The following is a 27,673-nucleotide window of genomic DNA, read 5'->3' as shown; positions in this document are numbered from 1 at the left end:
TATTATTTAGCAACAACACTTACTACTTGAATTTTTGCCAGTTATTAATCAAATTTATCTCATTTCTTTTTATTTCGTAGACAGCTCTGCATTCGATATTCCCAGATCACTTCAGAATTGCACATTTTATCCTACATATTTTCAATAACAAGTCTGTCCAAAATTCTGAATTTTTTGCTCAAGTGTATGCTCAATGGCTTTTTAGAATTTTCTTCCCAGCCTGACTTTTCAGACATGAAATCTGTCTGAGGCTTTTTCCATTTTCCTGTAAAGATTGTTTTCTCCTCAGTGGAAAAACATTGGTATTGACTAAGGAATGAGTAACTAACTGATGACTTTCCCTCACTCATGACATTTAGAGTGTTTTATATCATGTGCATCCTGACCTATCCTACAAGTGTTGCTCTATTAATAAAAAAATTTCTCATGATTTTTCATGGGGTAACTTCTCCGCTATGAATATCCGACTTGTTCAAGAGGCCTCATCCACCTAGGATATATATGGGCAGTCCAGTGTCTAAAGTTTGTGCCATATAGACAAAATACATATGGATTCTCACCATTTTGAGTTAATTTAGGTTGAGTGAAGTAATGATAAATAAAAGTTTTTCCACGCTGATTATAATGTTTCTTCAATGTGTTAGTCCTTTGGTGTATTTAGGGGTTGAAGCTACGACTGATGAATCTTACACTTTTATTACATTTTTAGTGTGAGTTCTCTCATGTTGTCTAAGGTTAAAACATTTACTAAAAGCTTTCCCACATATAGGACACACATATGGCTTCTCTCCAGTGTGAACCCTCTTATGAAGTCTAAAGTTATAACTTCTATTGAAGGCTTTACCACATATATTGCATTCATACGGTTTCTCTCCAGTGTGTGTTCTTTCGTGTCGTCTAAGGACAGAAGAGTGATTGAAGGCTTTTCCACATAAATGGCATTCATATGGTTTCTCTCCAGTGTGAGTTCTCTCGTGTCGTCTAAGGTCAGAAGATTCAGTGAACGCTTTCCCACATACATGACATTCATAAGGTTTCTCTCCTGTGTGAGTTCTTTCATGTCGTTTAAGCACAGAAGATTCAGTGAAGGCTTTCCCACATAGATGACATCCATGTGGTTTCTCTCCATTGTGAGTTCTCTCATGTTGTCTAAGGTGAGAACAGTGAGAGAAGGCTTTTCCACACAGATGACATTCATATGGCTTTTCCCCATTGTGAGTTCTCTCATGTTGTCTAAGGTAAGAACCTTTACTGAAGGCCTTCCCACATAGATGACATCCATAGGGTTTCTCTCCAAAGTGAGTTCTCTCATGTTTTCTAAGATCAGAGCAATGAGTGAAGGCTTTCCCACACAGATGACATCCATGTGCTTTCTCTCTAGTATGAATTATCTCATGTCGCCTAAGGTTAGAACTTTTACTAAAGGCTTTCCCACATAGATGACATCCATATGGTTTCTCTCCAGTGTGTGTTCTCTCATGTTTTCTAAGGTCAGAGCAATGAGTAAAGGCTTTTCCACACAGGTGACATCCATGTGGTTTCTCTCCAGTGTGAATCATCTCATGTCGTCTAAGATTAGAACTTTTACTGAAGGTTTTACCACACACATCACATTCAAATGTTATCTCTCCAGTGTGAGTCTTACTGTGTTGTCTAAGGGAAGAGCTCTGATTAAAGGCATAACCACACAGATGACTTTCATACGATTTACATCTAGTGTCAATTTCCTTATATTGATTAAAAGATAACCAGTCACTGAAGGATTTCCCAAATTTTTTGCTTACACAGTGTTTCTTTCCCATGTGACTTATCATATTTTGAGTTAATGCTATATGATCAATGAAATCTTCTCTCAAATTATTACATTCCAAAGGATCATCTTGAGTATGAAGTCTCTGCTTTTGGGAAGGAAATGAAAGATATTAGAGGATTGTCCACATTCTTTCCTTCCTTCCTTGATTTCTCTACATGTTAATTCTAGAGTAATCATTTAGTAGTAGACTCCAGTTAAAATTGTTTTTGTATTAGTTACATAAATATGGCATATTACCTAACTGCATGCATAGAGATTTTCTCTTTTGTAGCATCCCAGCTGAAGAGCCAGACAGATTTTTAAGACTTTATTACATTTCAAAGTATAGGCATATAGTCATGTTTATATAATTTTCCTGTTATAAGACCTCATGTTATGGTTTTATATCAAGTTAATTTCTTCCCTAAATTCAAAGGAACCAAAACCTTCTGCTGAGACAGCCCTTGATCCCAAATTTAGGTACAGTAAACTATACCAAATTCCAAACTTATTCCATTTCTAGGTTTCTATTTTTAAGAACAGATTCACACCAATAAAGCTTACCATTGTGCTGATGGTGGATATGTCCTTCTGATAGATATGTTGTATCGATGTCATTTCTTGTTTAAAGTCACCTTCTCTACCTGAAATAACTGAAAAAAACAATTGCCAGATTGGCATTTAGGGGAATGAATATGTTAAACAGCTCCCAAGCCCATCTGAGTGTATTTCAAATACTGACACACAGGCAAAGAATGTTAAATTAAGGATACTCTAGAGAGTAAAGTATAGGACATTGACAACTGACATTTTCAGGATATGAAAAAAATAAAGATGGTAAGTTGGGGCAGAAAGGAAAATTTTCAAAGAAGAGGACCACGACAAGGGTCATTATGTAAAAGCTTAACTCCAATAAGTACACAGACATCCCCTTTACTAAAGCCAAAGACAACGACAGAGAGACACCTGAATAGAAACTGATGCCTGCAATGCATTATAACAATATCTCATGAATTTTTCCCTTATGCCTTTGCTTTCATTTCAGAAAATATCACTAATTTAAGAAATCTTTACTTGATAACTCTTAGGGCCTACTCACTCACTGACCATGCTCCTCTTCCTTCTATTGAAGCACTGCTTCTTGGAGCTCACCTGGATTCTGGCCTTGCAGAACATTTATTCCTTCTCTTGAAAGTTCCCCTTCTGGCTCCAAACGGGAAAGCACACCTGATGTGCAGAACTGTTTGCCTGTTTGTGGGGAAAAGATGCATGGATTTTGAGTTCTATGCTGATAACCGTGTATGGTGATTAAACACAGGGCATAATACTGAGGAAGACTAAGGTAGCCATTGAAGGTCAGCCCAGGAAGAGTACCTTGAAGACATTTACAGTCCTTCACGAGCAAAAGGGTAGCTCTTGAACTTGCTCCCAAAGACGTGGAAGACCTATAATTGCTAACGGCCATGACTAAGTTCAAAGACAGGTTGCAGGGTGCTCAGTATTTTCAATCAGTAGGAAATTACAAGTTTTCGTGGCATTTGAGTATTATATCCAAAAAGAATCCAGTAAACATAAGCTCTATCAGAACAATCCAGGTTCTGTGTGAAATAGTCTCTACAACAGAATAGTTATTTTTAAAAAATAAATACATTTATTTATCCATTCAAAGACAGTGAATTGCCACCACTGTTCTGAGTTTTTGGGATTGAACAGTAAGAACATGAAATTGTGGTCAAAAAGATTACATTCTAGTTGAGATGATAAATTAAAATAAGTGAAAAGTAAAGAAACAAATTGCTGGCAGGTCATGAGAGTTATGAAGGGATAAAAGCAGAGGTTGAAGTGATAGGTGGGAAAACTGTTCTCGATACTTGCGGAATGAATTAATCAATGAAAGAATGAATGAATGAATGTAAACAGACATACATCATAAACATTAAGAGACTCACCAATAGAGACCAGATGACTAATGTTCTCTAGCATCACGTCTCTATACAGCTTCCTCTGGGATATGTCCAGCAAGGTCCACTCTTCCTGTGTGAAGTCTACAACCACATCCTCGAAGGTCATGGATCCCTAAAACATTATGAACACTCTGCTCCAAAAAGGGCCACCTCTGCCAATGTTGAGTGGAGCACGGTCGAAGTAACGGTACTGACGAAGTGGGGGGTGGTATGAATAGAAAGCGCAAATAGTATTTGGGGTTCCAGTCACATGGTTCTCAGTGTGACCTGGGAATCTGGCTTTCAGATATGTTCACACATAAAATTTCATATAAAGAAATATCACATGAAGTATGACATAATATAACCTAGAGATTTCCTAATAAACTTGTAATTATAACTTCCAGACACTAATCATAAAATTTGCACCTGGAAACTTATAACTAAAATTCTCCTCACCATCAACTTCAACAAAATCTATAGACTCATCACAAGGCAAGCAGTATCCACGATTTGTCACATTTTAATCATGACTACAGTTAGATAGTCCCCTACTGGACCTCAATTTCCTCATCAGTGAATAAAGACCTGTTATGAGTTCTGAAAGATCCAATGAGCTAATGTGTAAAGTGCTTCCCATGTGTCAAACGTTTTTTAGATACAAGTTACAGGTATGTTATTCATTAAATGACTAACAACACTGAAGGATTCTGCAGAATGTAAAACTTTTACACAGAAGGTAGGATCAGTAGATGCAGCCTCTCATCTCTACACAACTCTGGTGTTCACAGATAAGGATAAATGGTTCAGCAGCACAAGCCAGGAGCTCTAAGACCTCTGTACTGAAGGACAGTCTCATCCTAACCCTTCCCATGGTCTCAGGACTCCTTTCTCAATTTCTTCTGTGACCAACAAACACCAGCTAGCATCCTCTCTTTTGTTTCTTCATCTTGTCTCTATGTTCAGGGGTAAAAAAAAAAAAAAAAAAGCCTTTGTTGTCTGGTCTCTCCACTTCAAAAATTTCCCCAGGTCTATAAATTTACTCCATTTCCTATACTCCTTCACCTACATGCACAGCCAAAATGAAGGAAACAATACTCCCTATACATTGCTTCCAGTTATTAAATTTGAACAAAGGCTAATTTGGGGACAAAAGTAATAGCAAAAATTATAGTTTTCTTTTTTTAGAAGTTTTCCAAAAAGTACAAATATATTCTATCCAACCTTTAAAGATTTTTAAAATAGGCAATATAAATGAATGATTCCTCATTGTCTTCTCTGGCCTAAACCTATCTGCTTTCACTTCAATGCTATAGAGCCCTCCTCCAGCACCTGACAACTGGATTGACTAGGCTCACCTAGGAAAACATCTGCCTCTCTGTGGACTGTAACCTTCTGCTCTCATTCATCTTCATCGCGGCATTCACCACAGTCCTAAGCCCATTCCTGCCAATAACATGGTTAATGAGTGAATTCTTTCCCCAATAAGGCCTTAGGCTGGATGAGAGAAACAAAACCTCTCCCATCTCTTCTGTAATATACAGCCTTAACAGAGTCTGGAACGCCTTAGTGTAATGTTGAAGGAGATTACTTCTTGATGTGCCTTTGAGCCAGTATGATGATTCCAGAGACCTGAGGAATCTTAAGTGGAGTTTAGATCCTTGAATCGCTCTGAGTGCACTTAGAACATCCATGCTAATAGGAGAAACCTGCCTATAGGCTGGCAACAGGGGTACAATTTCAGTAGAAAGATGGATTCCCCACTCACCCGTGACTGCATTGTACTAGCTCAGCCAACAAGTATCTTCCCCTGGGTTTTCACTCACACAGTCCAAGTATTCACGAGGAAAATCTGAGGAAGATGAAAGAAACCAATGACAGTCCTGTTTTGTGCAGTCTCCAGACCTACGTGTCCCGAAACCCCAATTTGTCACTTAAAAGCAGCCCAGTCTAACCAACAGGGACATGCAGCATGCTCTAAGAGAAACAGGGGCAGCCTCTCCTCTTTCTTCCAGGGTTAGAAGACTATGATTATTATTGCTAATAAAGAAGATATAAATACCTTGATTTCAGAGATAAGAATGTGAAAATCATTGAGCTTTATATGAGTCTTAATAAGCCCATGGAATCATGAAGTTTTAAATTCCTTCCATGATTCCAAATCACAAGGACTGGATTAACTTGGACTTCAGTCCATCCCCATGTCACTGGCTATAACAGAATGTGTTCATGGTGCTCTTCTGCCACATGCCACACGTGAACTGTGGTCTCCACCTCCAGGAAACACTGTAGAATTTGAGAATTATTCCTCGTTTGTGCACTTGCAGTCTTTCTTCAGCATCCATCCCAGCCCTCTGGAGCCTCACTCCATCCCTCCTCTTCCCTGTCCCTGGCCCTCTGGATACACTTTTTCTGAATCATTCTGTCTCCTTCACATGGGGTTTCCAGCAATATCACTCCCTCAACCCTGACTTATAGATTAGTTCTGCAAGAATTTGTTTATCAACCAAGCAACTTCAGATTCCATTCTATGATGGGGTTAATCAATTCAGTGACCGATCTTACAAGAAATGCTGAAGGTAGTTCTTCAAGTTGAAATAAAGGATACTAACTATAAATTAATTGTAGATCGGAAGATAATTATTTGACTTATGAGATTTGGGGACAGGCCATCTCCGATTAGTTTACTGCAAACATGCAGTCTCTCTGGATTTATAATTCAACACTAATGGTTAAAGAGAAACTTGCCTCATCATAGCACTCAGGGGTCAATTTTTTTGCAATTAGACCAGTGAGGAAAATAGACAAAAACAAACAAAAAAACACATTTATAATGATAAATTACAGGGATGACATCAAGAGATTGTAGAGGCCGGGAGCGGTGGCTCACGCCTGTAATCCTAGCACTCTGGGAGGCCGAGGCGGGCAGATTGTTTGAGCTCAGGAGTTCGAGACCAGCCTGAGCAAGAGCAAGACCCCGTCTCTACTAAAAATAGAAAGAAATTAATCGGACAACTAAAAATATATAGAAAAAATTAGCCGGGCATGGTGGCACATGCCTGTAGTCCCAGCTACTCGGGAGGCTGAGGCAGGCGGATCGCTTGAGCCGAGGAGTTTGAGGTTGCTGTGAGCTAGGCTGACGCCACGGCACTCACTCTAGCCCGGGCAAAAGAGTGAGACTCTGTCTCAAAAAAAAAAAAAAAAAAGAGAGAGACTGTAGAGTTATAATTAAGGGAAAAAGGAAGGGAAGGGGAGGCTAACATGTATTGGGGATCACCAAAGAGTTCTATGAAGAACATTTACACTGATGCTGACGGAAGTCTGCAGGGAGAAGTTATATATGTGGCCGGGGTAGAAATGAGGGATGATCATATTACTCACTGTAGAGATAACAGCAATGATTGTGATTCTGAGAGGGCATGCAAAACTTTTTGGTCTATGTATTGCTGCTACTTTCTGGTCTGAGAGATTTTAAGGACTAGATTTAGAGGCCGGGGACCACTTATCCTTCCAACATGGAATAAGTTATTTAATTGATCCACCTTATTATAAAACAAATTCTTAAGTTGTGTGGTTGATAGCTAATAACACGGGGACAGACTAAAGTCAGAGTTAAGGAAATTGTATTGCTTGAAACCCCATGTGCTGATGCCAAGGTGTTTGAGGACAGCTGTATCCCAGAGATGGGCAGGGTGGATTGGGAAGGGAATGAAGTTTCATATGGGGCTGGAAAACCAATGCTAGTGAATAAGCCAAGAATAACTGTAATTCCATAGAGGTTTCGATGAAGGCGAACACAATTCACATGTGATGTGAGTCAGGGAGTCCCAGAGTTTGGGGTCAGGGGAACTGAAGAACTTTTTCAGTGCCATGGGTTAATAAACATACAAAATGCAATGATTTCAGTTTACTTATATGCAGTTTGGAAGTATTCACATCTACCTCACAAGTAGCACTGGCCGAGGCCATCGCACTTTTAAAATCAGGAGAGGACACATTGTCGTTTTTCCCCAATTGACAGTTTTCTGGTGGATCTTATGTCTAATTAGTTTCAACTCATTGAGGAAATATGAATTCTTCACTGATTGAATCCCTTAGATTCTTCATCTGTCTTTGAGTTTGGCTGTTGGCAACAGCAACCAGAGGCCATAGTGCCCTTGGGGCAAGGCCAGATAGTTTTACTGATCTGCAGAGGGACCTTCAGCATTCTCAGTGTTCACAGTGCTCCTCTCTCCTTATGCCATAATTCCTTTCAAAGTTCACATTTCCAGGCTAGGTGAGGTGGCTCACACCTGTAGTCCCAGCCACTTGGAAGGCTGAGGCAGGAGGATTGCTTGAGCCCAGAAGTTTGAGGCTGCTGTGAGCTAGGCTGATGCCACGGCACTCTAGCCTGGACAACAGAGCAAGAATCTGTCTCAAAAAAAAAAAAAACAAAGTTCACATTTCCCCACCTTGGCAACCTACCCCGATCTTAAGCATCATGCTTTGTTCTTAGGAGAGAAGTAAAAAATCATGTACCTTTTTAATCCACACTCAGAATATCAACTCTGCCAATCACATGAGATTTCCCAACTGGAACAAGGAAAGGAGAAGTCGAGTGAAGGAAAAGGATTCCCCAGACACGTGTGGATCAGCCCAAGGAAAACCCTGTTTGTTCAGTGAAGGAGCAGGACTTGGTAACATTAACTTCAGATTTTCTGGACTATTTCTGAAAAGCAGAGTGAGATAATGCCAGAGTTACTGCTATATATCAGTATCTATTCATCTATCAATCTGTACTTTCCTCAGAACTTGCTTCTCCTCCAAAGAATTTTCGTATTTTCCTTGGAGCTATACTTTCGCAGAGTACCCTTTTCTAGTTCCCGTCTTTCTGACTGACATTATTTGACCTCCACATCATAATCTTTCCATCCTTATTTTTTCTCTTATTCACGTCCTGAAAATGTGTATTACTTTGTAATCTCCTAAAATGTCATCCTGCTCACTAATAAATTTCCATTTTGCATTCTTTCTCTTAAGGTCAATATTAAGACATATTTACACGTGCTTAGTGCACTCTTAAAACATTTTCATTATTTCTCAACGTACACTGTAACAGCTTTATCCTCCCATTTTTTTCAGTTAGTAAATGCAGACTTAGAAGACAAGATAATTTCCATGCAAGGGTGTCTATAGGAATCACCCCTCTAAAGTGCACATGAGCAGCGAGCTTCATGAGAGCCCTCCGTATTAGAAGTCTGCATGTGGGAAAAGTTACAAAGGTAGGACAATCATGTGAATGCAACATTCGACAGAACTCTGTCTCAGCATAAAAGTTTGCCTGTTTTTAATTCGAAGTTTTCTTTAAATATCTGTAATCTAATATCTTAAAATGAAAAAATACATAAATGTGGGCTTATTTAACAAGCGTGTGAGACATGATGAAGACTTCAAAATTACAGCTGAAATCCCACAGTTGAGATGCCAGAAAGTATAAACAGAAATCCTATGTTCTAAATGAGAGTAATATGCCACATGAATCAGTGAATCTTGAAACCAAGACTGGGAAGATTTTAACTGGAGGGTCACACTGAATAATCAACACAAAGAACAAATGCAGAGAAATGAGTGAAAAAATGTACGGAGTCAAACTTTTAAAAGTCTTTTTTTTTTTTTCATCAATAGCATTGGTTTCACACAGAGTAGGAGTCTTTTAAATGCAGTATGTATAGGAAAGTTGTCTCGTAACTCAGCACTTACTTGGCATGTGCTACCTCAGTCTGGAAAGCAACACTATCACCTACAAATGGAAGGAATGTGGGAAATATTTCAGTTAGAGTTTGCACCTCTACTGACAGTAGAGAGACCACACTGGAGAGAAACTATGATTGTAATCAATACGAATTAGCTTTCAGGGAATATACACACTGCAGAGAAATAATACGAATGTCTCCAATGTGGGAAAGTAGTTATTGTTCTAACCTTAGACAATCTGAGAGAACATACACTGGAGATAAACCCTATAATGAATGTAATGACTTATTCTTTAAATGACATGAGCAAATGTACAGTGGAGAGAAACTATATGAATGTCAGATATATGGGAAAGCCTCTGTTCAAAACGTAACTTAGACAACATGAGAGAACTCAAAATGGAGAGAAGCCATTCCCCATATATGTGGTAATGCCTTTACTAACTGCTCTAACCTTAAATACCACAAGAAAAGTCATATGGGAGAGAAGCAATATGAATGTCATCTATGTGTGAAAGCCTTTGTTCAAAGTTCTCCTGTTAATGTGAGATAATTTACACTGAAATCTATAAATAAATTTATGAATGTGGGAAATAATTCTGTCATAACATTCGTCTTTCTAAACACCTAAGAAATCAAACTTGAAATGCTCTAAATGGCATAAGTGTGGAAAATAATCCAGCCAGAGTGGTGCATACATCCGTATGTTCACCACACTCTCCTTGAGGTTGGTGTTCTTTTCCCGTCCTGCTGTTCACATTTGGCTACTGGACACTTCCCATTGTGCAAACCTGAGACTCTGACTCTAAACTGTCCCTTGACTCCACAAATCATTACTGTTTCACTCACTGAATGGAGTCTAATCTCCTAGCTCCTATTTTTATTGCTATGATTAGTAATAGCAGTAATATTACAATGAATCATGTTCATCATCACTATTATTATCCATCGTTATTTTTGTTATTACATTTGTTACCATGTATTATTTTTGTGGCTGTTGTCATACATTGAATATATCAGCTCTACGAACATAGAGTGTCCGATTTCCTGAAGATCGTTACGGAGCTTTCCCCAATATGCATACACATAGCCAGCCCAAGCCTCCTCAGAATTTTGTACATCAGTTGAGGAGCCTGGGACCACCACTTCCAACAACTGAGGCTCTAGTAGGGCTTTCTAGGCCTGCCTGAACATCTGGAAATGTTCGACATCCACTCAGTTGCCCAGGACACGCTGGTGCAACCTGACACAGCCACTGCAGCATTTTCTGTCCTCCAGGGAGCCTGGCAACTGCTTGAGCAGGTCCACGAGCCCAGTGCTGGTCTGGGAGCACTGGGGATGACTTCCTTCAACAGCTCTGCGATGACAAGTATGAACCAAAGCGTCTGCGTCTCCAGGAATCTTGGCGGAACAGAGAGCAGAAGGGAAGCCAGGCAGTGAGGACTGAGACAGTCCTGGGGGTTCTATGCACGTTGTAGGTGGGCTTTTGTGTGCTGGATGTGGATTTGGAAGCTTGCCTTCCTTTCAAGGATTCCCTACAAGTCATGAATTTTGTGGGTTTTGTGCACAGGGGAGTCCCTACAACAGGTTCCCCTCTCCTCTACCTCACAGGCCTCTCTTTGGTGAGCTGGCAAAGGACTTTCTAAATTAGCCCATGCCCTCCTGCAGGTTGGTCTTCTTTTCCCTCATGCTGGTTGTGTTTGCCTTACAAACATGTTTCATTGTGCAAATCTAAGACTCCGACTCCAAAATACTCCATGAGGCCCAGTATCAGTAGCGTGTTACTGACCTGGAAAAGTCTGTCCTCTAATCTCCCATCTCCTTAGGTGTATTATCATTCTTATTAGCAGCAATACTAATATCGTTATGATAATATTGATACTACGCTATTATTTAATATTATTTTAGGTATTACATTTACTATTAAAGACTATTTTTGTGGTTGCTCTGTACACAGAGATTATCCAATTTACTGAAGGTCACTATGGAGAGTTCCCCAACATACATACATACATATACATAGTTGCTCCCAGATTCCTGCTATACCGTGTAGTATCCTTCAGTTGTACGGGCCTTCTGAATGATTCCAACTCCTTCTCCAGAGTCAAAGACCCACCGGGCAAGCATTACAGCCTCAGAGATGACACCCTGGCTTGCCTGAGCTTCACAAAAAAATCCACATGTTCCATCAAATTTCCATCAACTTCTGGCACTAGTCTTTCCAGGGTGTGCTTCCTTGGCCCAAAATTTTTTCTAAGTCTACTCAAAGGCCCACAAACTACTTTTACCTTCCTAGAAATGCTGGATAAGGTGTCCCCAGCCACACCAGCCTCCTCAGAATTCTCTACCTCGGTTCAGCAGTGTGGGAATCACCACTGCAGACAACGAAGGTGTAAGAAGGGCATCCAAGGCCCCTGTGATCCCCTGATCATGTTTAAATCACTATAGGTACCAAGAAAGATGGATGTGGATCTAGAGGCCTGCAGGTTGTTTTTCTTTTCCATGCAGAGGGCGTCCCACCCTCATAAGCAAAATCTCAGAATTTTCTAAGTCTTCCAAGGAGACCAGAAATAGTTTGTGCAGGCCTGGGTCACCCCCTGCCAATAGGGCATACTAAGGATCAGATCCGCCAACAGCCACAGCTGAGTTATGCCAACTGAGATGTCCACATCTCAAGGGGCTAAGGAGGGCAGAGGCCAGCCAGGCCATGGGGGTTATAATAGTGCTGGGGGCTTAATGTACATTTTTGGTGGGTCTGCTACATGCTGGGTTTAGATCTGGAGTCAAGTCTATAATCCTAGCAAAAATTAAATACCAAAATATGATATTCACAAATGTGTACATAGCTAATAATTTATGTTGGAAAAACATAATTAGAAACACAGAAATTCAAAGAGAAAGTGCTAATTCCTTAAATTTGATGGGGGGATTTAATAACCATGTGCTCTAAGATCATTATATCTGTAATGCAATAATAAGAGTAGACATATTGAGGACTTATTATATATAACTAGTAAATACAAATTGAACCTTTATCCAAATTATAAAGACTTTTTTTTCCACTTCAGTATACCAGTGGGTATACATCAAATATGACTGTGTAGTTTACCCAGAGAAAATATCAGCTGATTTCAAAAAATAGTACATGAAATAGGCCACAGGTACTTTTGATTTTATCACATATTAAAATCAAAATGAAAATATGCAATAATCATGTAGTCCAACAAAACTGACAAAGACAGTTTAACACTGACTGCCACATTAGAAAAATTTTTTTTTTCCTTGGGGCCATGGTGTATTATTATGAAAACAGAATAAAAACTTCAAAAACAATAGGATTCTTTACTAATTTAATGAAAAATTCGTTTCTTTTTTATTGTTTTCTGTGCATGAGTTATATGGAACTTGCAAAATAGTTCTTGTGGTTCCCAACATGAAGAGACATGTGAGTTACATATGTTTCACAAGGCCCCGGGCTCAAAACTAGCATGAGTTAAATACAACTCACATGGCAGTTAATGTGTTTAACAATAAGGTCCGGTAAAATCAAAGAGGTGTTCCAATTAGAGTCATGATAACCATGAAGATTGAAGGTAGACAAAACCATGGAATTATGGCTACAACTGTAATCTTGAAGAAATGTAAAACTTTAAAAACAGTTATAAACCAAGAAAAGGAAAAAGCGAACAGGACTTATTTGACTTTTCAAATTGTTAAAAATTAAGTAGATATTTATAAAAGTTGAAAAAATAAAAGGATTAAATAAATGACCAAAGAATGAATTAAAGAAACAGATTTGACAGAAATCAAATAGAAGTTGTGAGAATGAAATTATGAAAAAATAACACTGGTAATTAAAACAGACCATGTACTTATTTCAAAGCAATAATTTAAAACGTTAGAAATGGGAAGAATTCTATTCTCATGAATTTGAATATCCAGGATAAATTAACTACCAAGAAAATCTAAACTGAAAATAAACATTCAGTCCTAAATAAGGAGAACAATCTGAGTAGTCTATTTTAATATATAAACTACATATCAGAGTCTGTCTCTGAAAGGGATTTGTGAGAGTTCTTCAACATGTTAAATCACTTATAGTTTCTCTGTAATGTAAATTCTTCTGGAGGAGAAAAATAAGCCTGTCCTCATGAGTTTCAACAATTTTCAGTGAGTATACGTGCAAAAATTATTAATACAATTTTAGCCATTTAGCTATTTATTTTGGCCACTTGGCCATCACATGTATGGTTAAATAATAACAGAACACTGTAAAGTGGAGTTTATTGTAATAATGAAAGGATGATTCAATACTGGGAAACCTATTACTTTCATTTAGTAATTTTACTGATTAATAAAATAGATCGCATCAATAGATCCTTGAAAAAATATTTTTAATTGATTTAATTCTTCAAAAATAATTTATAATCTTTAAAAATCATGTCAAGTGTGGTGGGGGGGGATAATTCTTGTTAATCAAGAAAATTTCAACAAACATATTTAGCAGGAAACAGATGTATTTCCACTAAAGGTAAGGATGAAAAAAAGGGGCTAACTAGGGCTGTTGCCATTCACCACCACACAGAATGCCTGAGTCCAGACCAAGACAAGAGAAAAAAGGAGAGAGAATACAAAAATGGAGTCAAAGAGTTGAAACTTTACTTATTCTCAGATGATAAGACTGAAAACTCAAAAAAGTAGGAGAATCTATTTTAACCATTAATGCTAATAAGAATATTTAAAAAGTGGGCAAAACTATTCCAAATTTACTGAAATGAATATCTCCTGTTTAGTGGCAATAATTCATAAACTAATTGAACACATGAAAATCAGCCTTTATTCACAACAGCAAAACATTATGACTCTCATGTGAAATAAAGTTGCAGTCCCACGTAAAGAAATTTATTGGGCACATAAAAATGACATGAATAAAGCCTGGCAAAACAAATCTTAGACTGGAGGACATAGTGACATCAACTCCAGTGACTGCAGACATTCAATGCAACCTAAACTTAAAAGTCACATGTGGTACTTCACTTAAAAAAATGAGAAGTAGCCTAAAAGACAATTTTGTATTTTAATTTTGGGTAAGGATACAACCAAAATGAGAAAGATGGAGACATGACAAATTTCATCTAAACCTATACGATTTCAAAATTTAAAATAGTCAAATATTCAAAACACAATATTAAATATAGTATCAGGACTGAGTGAAACATATTATTTTATCAGATAAAATAGGTCATGCCTTCCTAAGGAAAATAAAAAATCAAAGGGCATGAAGGAGTGAGTTTGTTTTCAATGCAAAAACATACCAAAGTGTGTGTGTATGATTAAACTACAACATAAAATCTCTCTAAAATATATCAAAAATAAGTAGAAAAATTCAATTTGCATACTTATATCTATAAAAAAATAAAATTTATTCAGTCTCACAAGTAATTTGTGAAATGGAAATAAATACAATGAATTGTCATTTTATCTAAATCTACAAAAAATATACATATAGTATTAAGTCCTGGTTAAAGGAGTAGGGAAACTTCACATGTTGGTGGTAGACAAGGATATCTATGCAGCTTTGGGGATGCATCTTGCTAGAATATATTACAATATGAAATGCGCTACTCCGTGACCCAGCAATCAAAACTCAACTTACCCAAAGTGGATGAACCCTCAGACATCTGCAGGGAAGTCAGTGTGCTAAGAGACAGCCAATGCAACATTCTTTACAAATCCATGAACATCAAGGTCTCCTTGGAATGGATGTGCTACGAAAAATTCACAAAACTTTCTACTGTTAGACATTTACGTTGATTCCATTTTTAAAAAGCAATTATGGAATAAAACACACTCCATAATGTTGATGAAATACCACCTTAATCTCTATGGTTATCAGTTTCTAAACGTTCCTTCTATCCCAAATCATTAATACTTTGAGGCCAGATCCACATTGATTTGCTTTGTTAAGCTTGAAATACATCATATAATCAGGTACAACAAATTTCCCCTCATCAATCTTCTTTTCCAGGAGTTGTCATATGATTTAATAACTCACTACTGATATGTGTAGTTTCTTTAATCCTGGTCTACAGAGATCTGGCAGCGCAACCAGATGTGGCCTCTAAATAATCCCTACTGTCCAACCTCACTGAGACAATGGGGCCCACTCCTCATTTCTAATCCATGTCAGGGTGTGAAGCCCTTCCCATACAACCCCACAAATGGAACTTCACCAGTTCTTTGTCACTGATTCACAGTACGATGGTATTGGTATGAAAATGGAAGGGGGTAAGGGAAGGCTATGGGTGAATTAGGAAACGTGTTAGCCAGGATACTTGAGAGTCAGAGATTAGTACATTCTACAAACACCATTCTAGGAAGGAAAGAACAGAACGATCAATGAATAACGACTTTTTCCAGTGAAAATACCATTCCTGTTTCTCATTTTCCTTCTCTGATCTTTCTTAGTCTTGGGAAGTCATTCCTGAGTATTAGGAATATGCCTTTCAGGGCTTCCAATCAACATGCCCCGTTCCATTACCACAGTCACACACACGGGACAGAACTCAACATGTGAAAAAGATAGTCTTCTGCTTTCCACAGAACCATCAGGGATTCCAGACAATAAATTCCTACAGCTTTCCTCATAATACCTTCTAGCCCTAGTGAAGCCCACATTCTACTCAGCAGTTGCATGTATATGAGCTGGGCTGACCCTTGCAGTCAGAGCTTACAGTCTCTGCTGGTACCTACTGAACACAAGGTCACCAGGTAAGAATGGGCAAGGCTTTTCCTTCCTCCATTTCCTGAGCTTCCCAGGTTCTCTTCTATCCCTGGATCCTGAATACTCAAGCTGCATTGCCCTTCCTTCTCCAAGCTCCCTTCCCAGAAGGAAGCGCCACCTCTTCAGTGGACAGATACCTTTTGTTCTATGCTTAAAGAATCTTGCTCTCCTTCCTATCCAGCTGCCTTGTATCAGTATGTGTGTGTTTTGGGTCAGGTGGAAAGGTGAACTGGAAAAGCTAGTAGAGAGTAACCAGCACTGGCCTCACAGGAATGACAAAGTCTGCATGAAAGAGTGGCAGAGTTTGCCCTTATCATCCCTGCCCCTAAAGATATCAGATCATATGTCATACTTCTGAGCAAAAGCAACTTGTCTTTCATGGTTTTAATCATATTCATTAAAAGTGTTTAATTTCTCTTTCCCAGAACATTAAACCAACAAAAATATGAAAATTTAAAGACCTAATTACTGGCACTGAAAAACATAAAGAAAGGTCAGCTTTGGTAATATAGGTGAGCAATTTATTCATTATGAACATATGGGATCTGCTGGAACTAAGTTGCAGGACAATCCAGCCCATCTTTTAACATTTGCAGAAAACGGGACCAAAAAACTTGAAAAGATCATATACTTAGTTGGAAACTTTAGCCCACAGCCTATCTAAAAGATCATATGAGGTAAGAAAGGAAGCTATTGAATATTAGACTTTTTAAATATCGTTTTGACTGTTAAGATAAAAAAAATCATCAATGCCCTTACCAAATACATGCTAAGTTAGTATAAAAGTATTTACTAAACAACAAAAAACATTTTCAATATATAATTAAGACTAGAGCAGTATTGAGGCATCATGATCTGAACCTGACACAATAAATCTAAAAAGTAAAATAAATTTGGGAATTAGAAAACCACCTAATGAATTAGGGAATTACCCTTCTGTTGCCCTCTGCTTCTGGTAGTCAAGGCCTCCTCCTTCTCTCTGCTGATCTCATTTTTCTCTATTTTCATTTATCCCACTGCTTCTTGTGCAGGTTACTCTCATTAACTCTTTTTTTCCACATTCCTCACACCCACCCACTTCCCGTCTTCTAAACTACCGTTCCTTTTTCTGTCTCGCTAACTGGCTCTGTCTTTTTTCTCCTCATCCTCCGCCCCACCTCGACATCCACAGGAATGTACTTGGGGACGGTAAACAGAGTCCGTGGGAGGAGACTGTGCAGGGACATGGGGTGTCACAGGACAGGGCCGGTCCTCTCTCTCAGCCCCCGGCTCAGGGGCTTCCCTGAGGCGGTGACCCCGAAGGGGAGGTCTGGGGAGCCGCAGAACGCAGCCCCAAGGGGCGACGGATGGGGAGGTGCCTCAGGGGAGGACTGGCGTCTGCAGAATCCAAGGACAGCCTGAGGGACCGAGAGGGGCGAGGCTGGGGGCGAAGAGCGACAGCCCATGTCCCGAGTGGGGACCAGACGCGGCGGGTGGACGGTAAAGAGGGCGGAAAGACCGTGCGAGGACCACCCCGAGGCGTTTTAACCGTAACCAGAATGGGACACAGACGCGGCCACAGCGGCGGCGCAAAAGGCTTCGCAGCGTCTCAGGGCGCCGCTGGACTCCCCGCCGGCGGAAGGGCGGATGCGGGGCCTGAGACATCTGCAGGGACTCCCGACACCAGGTGTGGAGGACCGGGCGGGGAGGGGGCAGCAGTGCAGAGTTCGACAATAGAGAGCAGAGCGCACTCACCAGAGTGGACCTCGGCTCCAGAGAATCGTTTCCGAGTCAACCGGAAACTGCGCGCGGAAGGGGGTGGGGCCTCAGACATACGGGTTCAGTCGGCGTGGGGCGGGGCCTCTGCCCGAGTGGCCGGGCCGCCGCGGAGCGGGGTTTCTGGCAAAGTAGCGGGGCCGTCGCGAGGCAGGGACTCGGACAGAGTGGCAGGCCGGACGCTGCGGGGCCTCTGGCAGAGCGGCAGGGTCCCGGCGGGGTGGGGCCAGGAGAGGCGGGGCCGAGTGTGGCCCAGTGAGGCGGGGCAGGGCCGGGCGCGGTGGGGTGACGCAGAACGGGTCGGGTAGGGCCTCCGGTGGAGGCGGGACAGGAGGGGTGGGGCCCAGAGGTGTGGGGAAGGGCGGCGGGCAGAGAGGCGGAACCGGGCGTGGTGCGTGGTCGGGGTGGGGTGGGGCCAGGCAGGGCCCCAGGCAGAGTGGCAGGGCGGGACGGTGCTGGGAGGGGAGGGGCTGCGAGAAGGGGGACATGGGGCAGAGTGGCGGGGCCGGGTGGAGTGGGTGGGGCTCTGAGGGGCGGGGCCTGAGGCGGAGCCTCAGGGGCAGGCGGGGCAAGGCGGAGCATGGCCTCCCGCAGAGCGGCAGGGGTGGGGTGGGGCCGGGCAGAGCGAGGCCTCAGGCGGAGAGGCTGAGCCGGTGGAGAGGAGCTGGGGCTCAGGCAGAGTGGCCACGCAGAGGGCTTTCCTGTCTCCAGACCTGAGGCCCCCAAGGGCAGGTGAGGCCTTCCAGTTTCCAGACCTGAAGCACCAAACATGAGTGAGGCCTTCCCATCCCCAGACCTGAGGCATGGAGGGCCCTGAGCCTGAGTGAGGTCTTCCTCTCCCCAGACCTGAGGCAGCAGGGCCAGTGAGGCCTTTGAGTTTCCAGGCCTGAGGCTCCAAGGGTGAGTGAGGCCTTGCCGTCCCGAGACCTGAGGTCTTCTCGGCAGACCTGAGCCCCAGACAGTGAGTGCGACTTTCCGCCCCAGCCCCGGAGGCACGGACTTCCTGTCGGGGGGAAGCCGGTTCTGAGGCCCAAGTGGGGCTCCATGTGGAAAGTTGGAAATGGGGAACCCACAGTTTCCACCACACCAAGGTACCCCACACTCAGGATGTGGCGGCCATGGGTGTAATGTACGTGCAGTGGCCTCTGCACGCTGATGTGACATCAGTCTCTTGTCTGGGCGCTTGGTTCCACTGCTGTGCTGAGCTGGCCTTGGTCACAGTCTCTGTTAGGAAGTTTCTTGTCGTCTCTGCTTCACTGACAGGGTGTTGATGTGGTTGCTTAAAGTACTCTTTGTCCTGCCTTCAGATTTCCCAGCATCATTGCTGTGTGATATTTGCTACTCCACACAAAGTACTACCGTGTATTTTACCCAAAGCAGTGACACTCTCCCAGGTGACCACCATTAGCCCCCAAATCAGGAAATACACCTTTCTACCTGACAGTCCAATCCACAGGCCCACTTCACTTCACTGCCTTCCCCAAATGGGAGAAAAATGTCTCTTTCCATTCGGGTCCAGTTTTCTTTTCTGGAACTATTCTTGAGACTATCCCTCAGTTTCTCAGCCTTGGCAGATCTAAAGAGCAGAGATGACTCAAGGTGGATGGGTCTTCCCAGTGTCTCCTCCTGAGCAGACGCAGAGCTTGCATTCCCAGCAGGAACACGCTCTGTTTATGCTGTGCTCTCTCAGTGCAGCCCACCAGGAGGAGCACAGATCCCCCACCCCCACTGGTGATCTCAACCTGATAATGGCAAAACACTGCTTTATAGACACAAATCTCATATGACTGTCATGATTTATAATTTGCCAGTGGTTTCCCACTGGCCTTGGGAAAAGAGCACAAGAGTGACCATGATCTCCAGACCCTGAGTGCTCATGCCTGCTGCCCTCTCCTGTGCAGTCTACCCCAACTGCCTGCAGTCTACTCTGCTCTCACTTTCGGGGTTACAGCAGGGTGTTGGGTGTCTCAGGGATTTTTATACTGGTTCCCTCAACCCATCCATCCAGTGCACGCTCTTACCAAATTTTTAAGACTTTGTCCAGCTAAATTGTTAAAGTCATGGCAGTTTTGATATCTAACAGTAGAAAAGTTCATAACATGATCTTTCAAAGGACAAAAAAATTTATTTTGTATATCATCTGTGAGAATCACACTCAGTTTATAAATCAAGGAAACTAGCTAAAAACAGAGCTCATATTTGGGATAATTAGTAAAGAAAAATGAAATCTCACTGCTAAATGAAAGGCAAATGGTACAATTGAGCATGGAAATTTCATAAGAATTTACTAAACTGAATATTACTTTGTTATATTCCCTAGCCGTGTGTGTGTGTGTGTGTGTGTGTGTGTGTGTGTGTACACCAGTTGCAAGGTATGTCACGTTTAAACATTTATGTTTACATCATCAGTCAATATAGTTAAGTGATAAAGTCCTGCTCCACACCATGACAATGTATATAAATATTTGAAAGCACCATTTAAAATTTCACCATCTTAGCCGTTTGTGAATATACAAGTCAATGGAATGTCATGCATTGGCAGTGTTGTGCAACCATCTGTTTAGTTCCAGAGCCTTTTTTTTTTTTTAATCTCTAAAGGAAACTCAAATCCATTAAGAAGTCACTTCCCCTTCCCGCTCCCCCTAACCCCTGGCAACCACCAATCTATTTTCTGTCTTTGTGGATTTGCCTGTTCTAGACAATCCATATAAATGGACTCATATATGCTTTTTTTGTGTCCAGTTTCTTTCACTTAGGATGTTTTCGAGGTACATCCATGTTGCAACATACATCAGTACTTCATTTCTTTTTTCTTTATAATTAAATACACACAACTTTCCCCATTTTAACCATTTTTAAGTGCACAGTTCGGTGCCCTTAACCACATTCACATTGTGTAAGCATCACCATCATCCACCAGAATTTCTTTCATCTTCCCCAATTGGAGCTCTGGAGTCATTAAACATCAATTTCCAATCCCCAGTCCCTGGAAACTATTCTGGATACCTCATAAATGGAAGAATATCATGTTTGTCTTTCTGTGCCTGGGTTGTTTCACTTTGCATGATGACTCAAGGTTTGTCCCTATTGTGGCATGTATCAGAACATCCTCATTTTTAAGTCTGAATAATATTTCATTGTATGGATGGATCACATTTTGTTTACCTACTCATCTATCGGTGGACACTTGTGTTGCTTCCACCTTTTGGTATTGTGAATAATGCTGCCGTGAACATGGGTGTTGAAGTCTCTGCTTTCAGTTCTTTTGAGTATATATCCAGAAGTGGAATTGCTTGTCTATAAATTAATTCTATGTTTAATTTTTGAGGCACTGTCATATCATGTTTCATAGCAGCTGTACCATTTTACTTTTTTCTTTTTTTGGCTGAACAATATATCAGGTTATGATATACCTCATTATGTTTATCCATCCATCTATTGATGGACATTTGGGTTGTTTCCACCTTTTGGCTGCTGTGAACAGAGCTGCTATAAATATTCATGTATGAGTTTTTGTTTGAAGACTTGTTTTCTAATCTTTGGGGTATATACCTTGGAATGGAATTGTTGAGACATGGGCATTCTATTTGTAATTTTTTAAGGAAAGATAAAAATATTTTACAGAAAGGCTGTACCATTTTGTATTTCCACAAGCAGTGTTTAAAGGTTTACAGTTTTAGGCCGGGCGTGGTGGCTCACGCCTGTAATCCTAGCACTCTGGGAGGTGGAGGCGGGCAGATTGTTTGAGCTCAGGAGTTCGAGACCAGCCTGAGCAAGAGCGAGACCCCGTCTCTACTAAAAATAGAAAGAAATTAATCGGACATGGTGGTGCATGCTTATAGCTACTCAGGAGGCTGAGGCAGGAGGATCACTTGAGCCCAGGAGTTTGAGGTTGCTGTGAGTTAGGCTGATGCCATGGCACTCTAGCCCAGGCAACAGAGTGAGACTCTGTCTCAAAAAAAAAAAAAAAAAAAGGTTTACAGTTTTTTTGCATCTGTGCCAACACTTATTTTTTTTTTAATTATAGGCTTTCTATTGCCTGTGAGTGGGTATTGCAAATATCATTGTGATTGTAAAGTGAATTTACAAAATAATAATGTGTACCATCTTATGGGCTTGTTGGCCATTTGCTTGTCTTTTTTCGTGAAGTGTGTATTTTAAGTTCTTCATTGGTTTTATAATTGGGTTGTTTGTCTTTTTCCTGTTGAGTCTTAAAAGTTCCATCTATATTGCGGATCATGGATCCTCATCAGATATATAACATACATCTGTGGGTTGTCATCTTACTTTCTTGGTGGTGTCTTTGCATTTCCAGAAGTTTTAAATTTTGAGGAAATGTTTTTCTTTACTTAAATTGTGCTTTTGGTGTCAGATCTAAGAAACCATTGTTAAATCCAAGATCAGGAAGATTTATGTCCATGTTTTTTTCTAGAGTTTATGTTTTTATTCTTACATTTAGGCCTTTGGACCATTTTTAGTTAAAATTTTCTGTGTGGTGTGATGTACGGGTACAATTTCATTCCTGTCATGCGGATAGTTGTGTAACATCACTTGTTGCATTTAATGATCTCAGGTCTTGTCCAAAATCAATTGACCATAGAGGCATGGATTTATTTCTGGACTCTTAGTTAAATTTCATTGATCTGTATGTGTATCCTCATGCCAGTATCATCCTGTTTTGATTGCTGTTGCTTTGTAGTAGGATTTAAGATTTAAAATTGGGAAGTGTGAACCTCTAAGTTTGTCTTTCTTTACAAGATTTTGGATATTTGCATTCCCTTGAAATTCCATTTGAATGTTAGGATCAGCTTGCCCGTTTCTGGCAAAAGTCCTTTTTGGATTTTTGTAGGAATTGCACTGAATTTGAGATCACTTGGTGTGGTATGGCCATCTTAAAACATATTAAGTCTCCAGTTCATGAACATGGAGTATCTTTATATTTATTTAGCTTTTCTTTAATTTTTTTTCAGTAATATTTTGTAATTTTCCACATACAGGTCTTACACCTAGGTTAATTTTTTTCCTAACTAGATTTTGTTGTTGATGTTATTCAAATGTAATTTTTTTCTTAGTTTTGTTTCTAGGTTGTTGATTACTAGTGTACAGAAATAAAATAGATTTCTGTGTATTGATATGTTATTCTATAACTTAAGTGTATTTGTTCGCTAGTCAAATAATGTTTTTGAGTTCTTTGGGATTTTCTATATTTAAGATCATGTGATTTGGAATCTGTGAATAGTTTTACTTTCCTTTCACATATGGATGCCTTTTATTTCCTGTTCTTATCTAATTGTTCTGGATAAAACTTTCAGTATAACGTTATTTTCATTTCAAAATACTAATTAAGGGAGTACAAGTGCTTTTGTTACATGGATATCTTGTATAATGCTTAAATCAGGGTTTTTTCGTGTATTTGTCACCAGGATAGCATTCATTGTACTTAATAGGTAAGTTTTTATCCCACACCCACTCTCTCTTCCTCCCCCATTCTAGGTTTCTCATGTCCTTTATATCGCTTTGTGCCTGTGTGTATCCATCTAGTAGCTCTCACTTAATAGTGAGAACATATGGTGTTTGGTTTTCCATTTCTGAGATAGTTTACTTAGGATAATGGTCTGCAGTTCCTTCCACATTGCTGCAAATGATATTATTTTTTTCTTTTCTCATTGTTTTTTCTTCCTTTTTTTTTTTTTTTTTTTTTTTTAGAGAGAGGGTCTCACTCTGTTGCCTGGGAGAGAAAGCAATGGCATGATCATAGCTCGCTACAACCTCACGCTCCTGGGCTGAAGTGATCCTCCTGCCTCGGCCTCCTGATTAGCTGGTACTACAGGCATGCAGTACCATGCCCGGCTAATTTTTCTGTTTTTTGTAGAGACTGGGTCTCACTCTTGCTCGGGCTTGTATTTCATTGCTTTTTATGGCTGAGTAGTACTCCATGGTTTATATATATACCATATTTTCTTTCTCCACTCATGAATTGAAGGGTACGGAGTTTGATTTTACATCTTCGCAATTGTGAATTGTTCTGTGATAAACATTCAAGTGCAAGTGTCTTTTTGATCAAATGAGTTCATTTCCTCTGGATAGATACCCAGCAGTGAGATTGCTGGATTGAATGGTAGGTCTACATTTGTTTCTTTGAGGACTCTACATCCTGTTTTCCATAGAGGTTTTACTAATTTGCAGTCCCACCAGCGTATTAGTGTTCCTTTCTCTCTACATCTGCAGCAGCATGTAACGGTATTTGACTTCTTAATAATGGCCATTCCGATAGGGGTAAGGTGATATATTATTAGAGTTTTAATTTGCATGTATCTGATGATTACTGACGTTGGGAATTTTTTTTAATATGCTTCTTGGCCATTTGTCTATCTTCTTTCCGAAAACTTCTGGTCTTTTGCCCACTTTTTGATGAGGTTGTTTATTTTTTTTTTCTTCTTGAGTTATTCGAGTTATTTGTAGATTCTGGATATCAGTCCTTCATCAGATGCATAGTTTGTGAACATTTTCTCCCATTCTGTAAGTTGTCTGCTCACTTTGTTGATTATTTCCTTTGCCGTGCTGAAGTTTTTTCATTTAATTAAGTCCCATTTATTTATTTTCGTTGTTGCTATATTTGTCTTTGGGGTCTTAGTCATAAATTCTTTGGCTAGGTAGGCCTATGTCTAAGAAGCTTTTCCTACTTTTTTTCTAGAATTTTTATGGTTTCACGCCTTTCATTTAAGTCTTTAATCCATCTTGAATTGATTTTGTACATGGTGGGAGAAGGATTCTGTTTTATTCTTCTGCATGTGGCTATCCAATTTTCCCAGCTATTTATTGAATAGGCCTTCCTTTCCTCAATGTATGTTGTCTGCTTTGTCAAAAATCAGTTGGCAGTAGGTAGATGGTTTTATTTCTGAGTTCTCTATTCTGTTCCCTTGTCTACATCTCTACTTTTATAGCTGTACCATGCTATTGTGGTTACTATAGCCTTGTAGTATAATTTGAAGTCAGGTAATATGATACCTCCAGATTTGTTCTTCAGTACAATGTTAAATGCAGAGGTGAAAGTGAGCATCTTTGGTTTGTTCCTGATTTCAGCAGTAAAGCTCTCAGTCCTCACTATTGAGATTCTGTTTGCTGTGTGTTTTTCATAAATGCTTTTTATATGTTGATAAAATTGTATTCTATTCCTAGCTTTTTGGGTTTTTAGATATAAAAATGGTGTTTGATTTTGTGTAAAGCTTTTTGCAACAACTGATGTGATGATGTGATATTTTTCCTTCATTCTGGTAATGTGGTGTATTACATAGATGACTTTAGTATGTTGAACTGTTATTGATTTTTTTGGATAAAGGCCTCTTGGTGATGGTGTATAATCCTTTCAATGTGTTATACAGTTGACATTTAAACTATATGGATTTGAACAGTATGAGTCCACTTATATGTAAATTTTTAAAAATAGATACATTTGAATCTCTGTATTGGAGGGTTCTGCCTCCATGACTTATGGTTAGGGGTTGGTGTTAGGGGTTAGGGTGAGGGTTTAGGGGTTAGGGGTTGGGGTTAGGATTAGTGTTAGGGTTGGGGTTGGAGTTAGGGTTAGGGTTAGGTTTAGGGATTAGGACTAGGGTTAGGGTTTAAGGTTAGGGTTAGGTCCACACTGGGCTCCCAGGGACTCTCAGGAGTGGTGAGGGGGACACCCTCAGGGAAGAGGGGACTTGCCCCTCGTTGGAGCTTCTCCTCTTCCTCCCTCCTCTTTTGCACTGCATGGATTAATGAAGCCCTTTATGAAGGGATGTGGCTCTCTCTCCCCATGGGCTCCCTTCCTTGGTGTCACATCACACATCAGATCCTGAACAGGAAGTTGCTGAGTGTGACTGAGAATGCCCCAGCAAGTCCAAATCATGTGTCTTGGACTCTAGCATCCAGGTTGGGTGCTTGGGCCCTTTTGTAGGAGGTCTAAATCTTGTGGGGGACACCCTTTGTGCAGACGTGTGGTCTAGAGGAGTAGGGCATGCCCAAAATCCTGGCAAGGCTTCTGGGTGGAGTCAGTGGTGAGCAGGGCAGGGCCTCAGAGCCCAGCTGTGGCTCTGCACAGACCTGTTGGCACCAACAGACATGCAGGTCCTTGCTGTTTGTACTTGAACATCAGATGTTCCCTAGAAACACACTCAGATGCTCTCTGTGCTTCCTCCCAGGCACTGTCAACCCCAACAGGGACCAACTCTGGAAAGTGTTCCTGCTGTTGGTCTTGGTGTTTATTCACAATACCATTCCTTGTTTTGTCACGTCTATATACTTATTTAGAAAAAATGAAAAACCAGAAAAATGGAAAGGCAACATTAACATAACTCTAAAAAATCAAACCTGTAGAAAGATGTCAACTTCTCATTGTGTGTTCGTGACCTGTGTGAGGAGATGCTCCTGCATAGACTTTGTCCAGTCCAGGTGGCCCTGCAGATGACCTGGGCCCCTGCTGATCTTGACCAGGTGCCTCACCTCCAGGCCCTCATGCACCAGGTTCTTGGGCATCGTGGTGTGACTGAGGCCTTGGGAACCGCCACAGGTGGGTTTTGTGAAAATGATTCAAAACAGCAATGGGTAGAAAGCTGATGTCAGTGGAGACAATGAGACGACATGCAGCAGGACACTATGGTTGGAAACGTGGCAACAATTGGCTTCTTCCTTCCCTGAAAGGAAGCGTTCCTGGGGAAGCTCAGAACAGCAAACCGTATGCTTGTGTGAGGCATTTTCAATTGTTGTGTATCTGATTCTTAGAGATGGGTGCCTAACAAGTAGAGCATAACCTCTCTTGTGTGTGACATAAATTTCTTTCCACCTAAACCTTAATGGAGGGACAGGCTATCAGGGAAGAGGGAGACTGGGGGGTGGCATGTGGAGCAGCAGAGCAGAAGGGAGGGAGCCCTGACTGAAACTCAGAGCAGGCGATTGATGGAGGTCGGGCCCGGCACTATTCCTGGCGCAGGCAGCAAAATGAAATCTTACCTCCTGGCCACTCTCAAAAGGGGAAACCCTACTCAGGCAGTTGTTCAATGTGCACCAAATCCTGGGAGACCCCCTGTGTTATGAAGAAAGACAGCATTTAAACAAGTTGATTCTGGTGTGTCCTCCACGTTTTGAAATCCGATGATCTCTTTGTCGGATTCTTGGCTTCCTCTCCATGAGTCGTCTCAAAGAAACTGTGTGTGATGAGTGTGTCTGTGCTCATGGGACATGCAGTGTGTGTGGTGTGTTCAGTGAGTGGATGTCATTAACCCATAGGGCTATGCAACAAAAGACACACATTTAACAGAAATAAATCCCACAAGACCACTGCTCGGTCTTGGGTTTCAGCATGATTGTGACCAAACCTATTTATAGAATTTCCTTATGTGAAGGCACAACACTCTTAAACTTTAAAGATAATAGAGTATTTTATTCCAATAGAATAAAATTAAACAGGCAGCTTGGACTGTGCATGTGATCGCTGTGCTCATGTTTTAAAGTGGAAGTACGTGCATTTTGATACTGACGTGTTGTCTCTCATTCCCCTCACTTCTGGCCCATATTATCTGGGGCATCCAATGTATCCATTCTGCGCAGAACAACAGTTGTTTACTTGGGCCATATTTGGTCCAGAATCCTTTTTTCTAGACCCACACAGCCTAGCTGGCTTGTCTGG

At 40.8% G+C, this 27,673-nt stretch overlaps 1 protein-coding gene across 1 annotated transcript; it reads right to left on the bottom strand.

Moving 5' to 3' along the window:
• Positions 1–498: 498 nt before the first annotated feature.
• ZNF596 (zinc finger protein 596) lies at positions 499–18,041 on the bottom strand. The gene is made up of 6 exons (XM_012645885.1): positions 17,986–18,041; positions 5,504–5,587; positions 3,742–3,868; positions 2,957–3,040; positions 2,357–2,436; positions 499–1,895 (listed from the first exon to the last, which is right to left on the bottom strand). The coding sequence occupies exons 2-6, from the start codon at positions 5,513–5,515 to the stop codon at positions 687–689; spliced, it is 1,512 nt and encodes a 503-aa protein (XP_012501339.1). The 5' UTR covers positions 5,516–5,587; positions 17,986–18,041; the 3' UTR covers positions 499–686.
• Positions 18,042–27,673: the final 9,632 nt, after the last annotated feature.

Source organism: Propithecus coquereli, unplaced genomic scaffold (assembly GCF_000956105.1).
Source record: "Propithecus coquereli isolate 6110/MARCELLA unplaced genomic scaffold, Pcoq_1.0 Scaffold238, whole genome shotgun sequence".
Taxonomy (NCBI): domain Eukaryota; kingdom Metazoa; phylum Chordata; class Mammalia; order Primates; family Indriidae; genus Propithecus; species Propithecus coquereli.
This window is presented reverse-complemented; position numbering and strand designations above follow the sequence as displayed.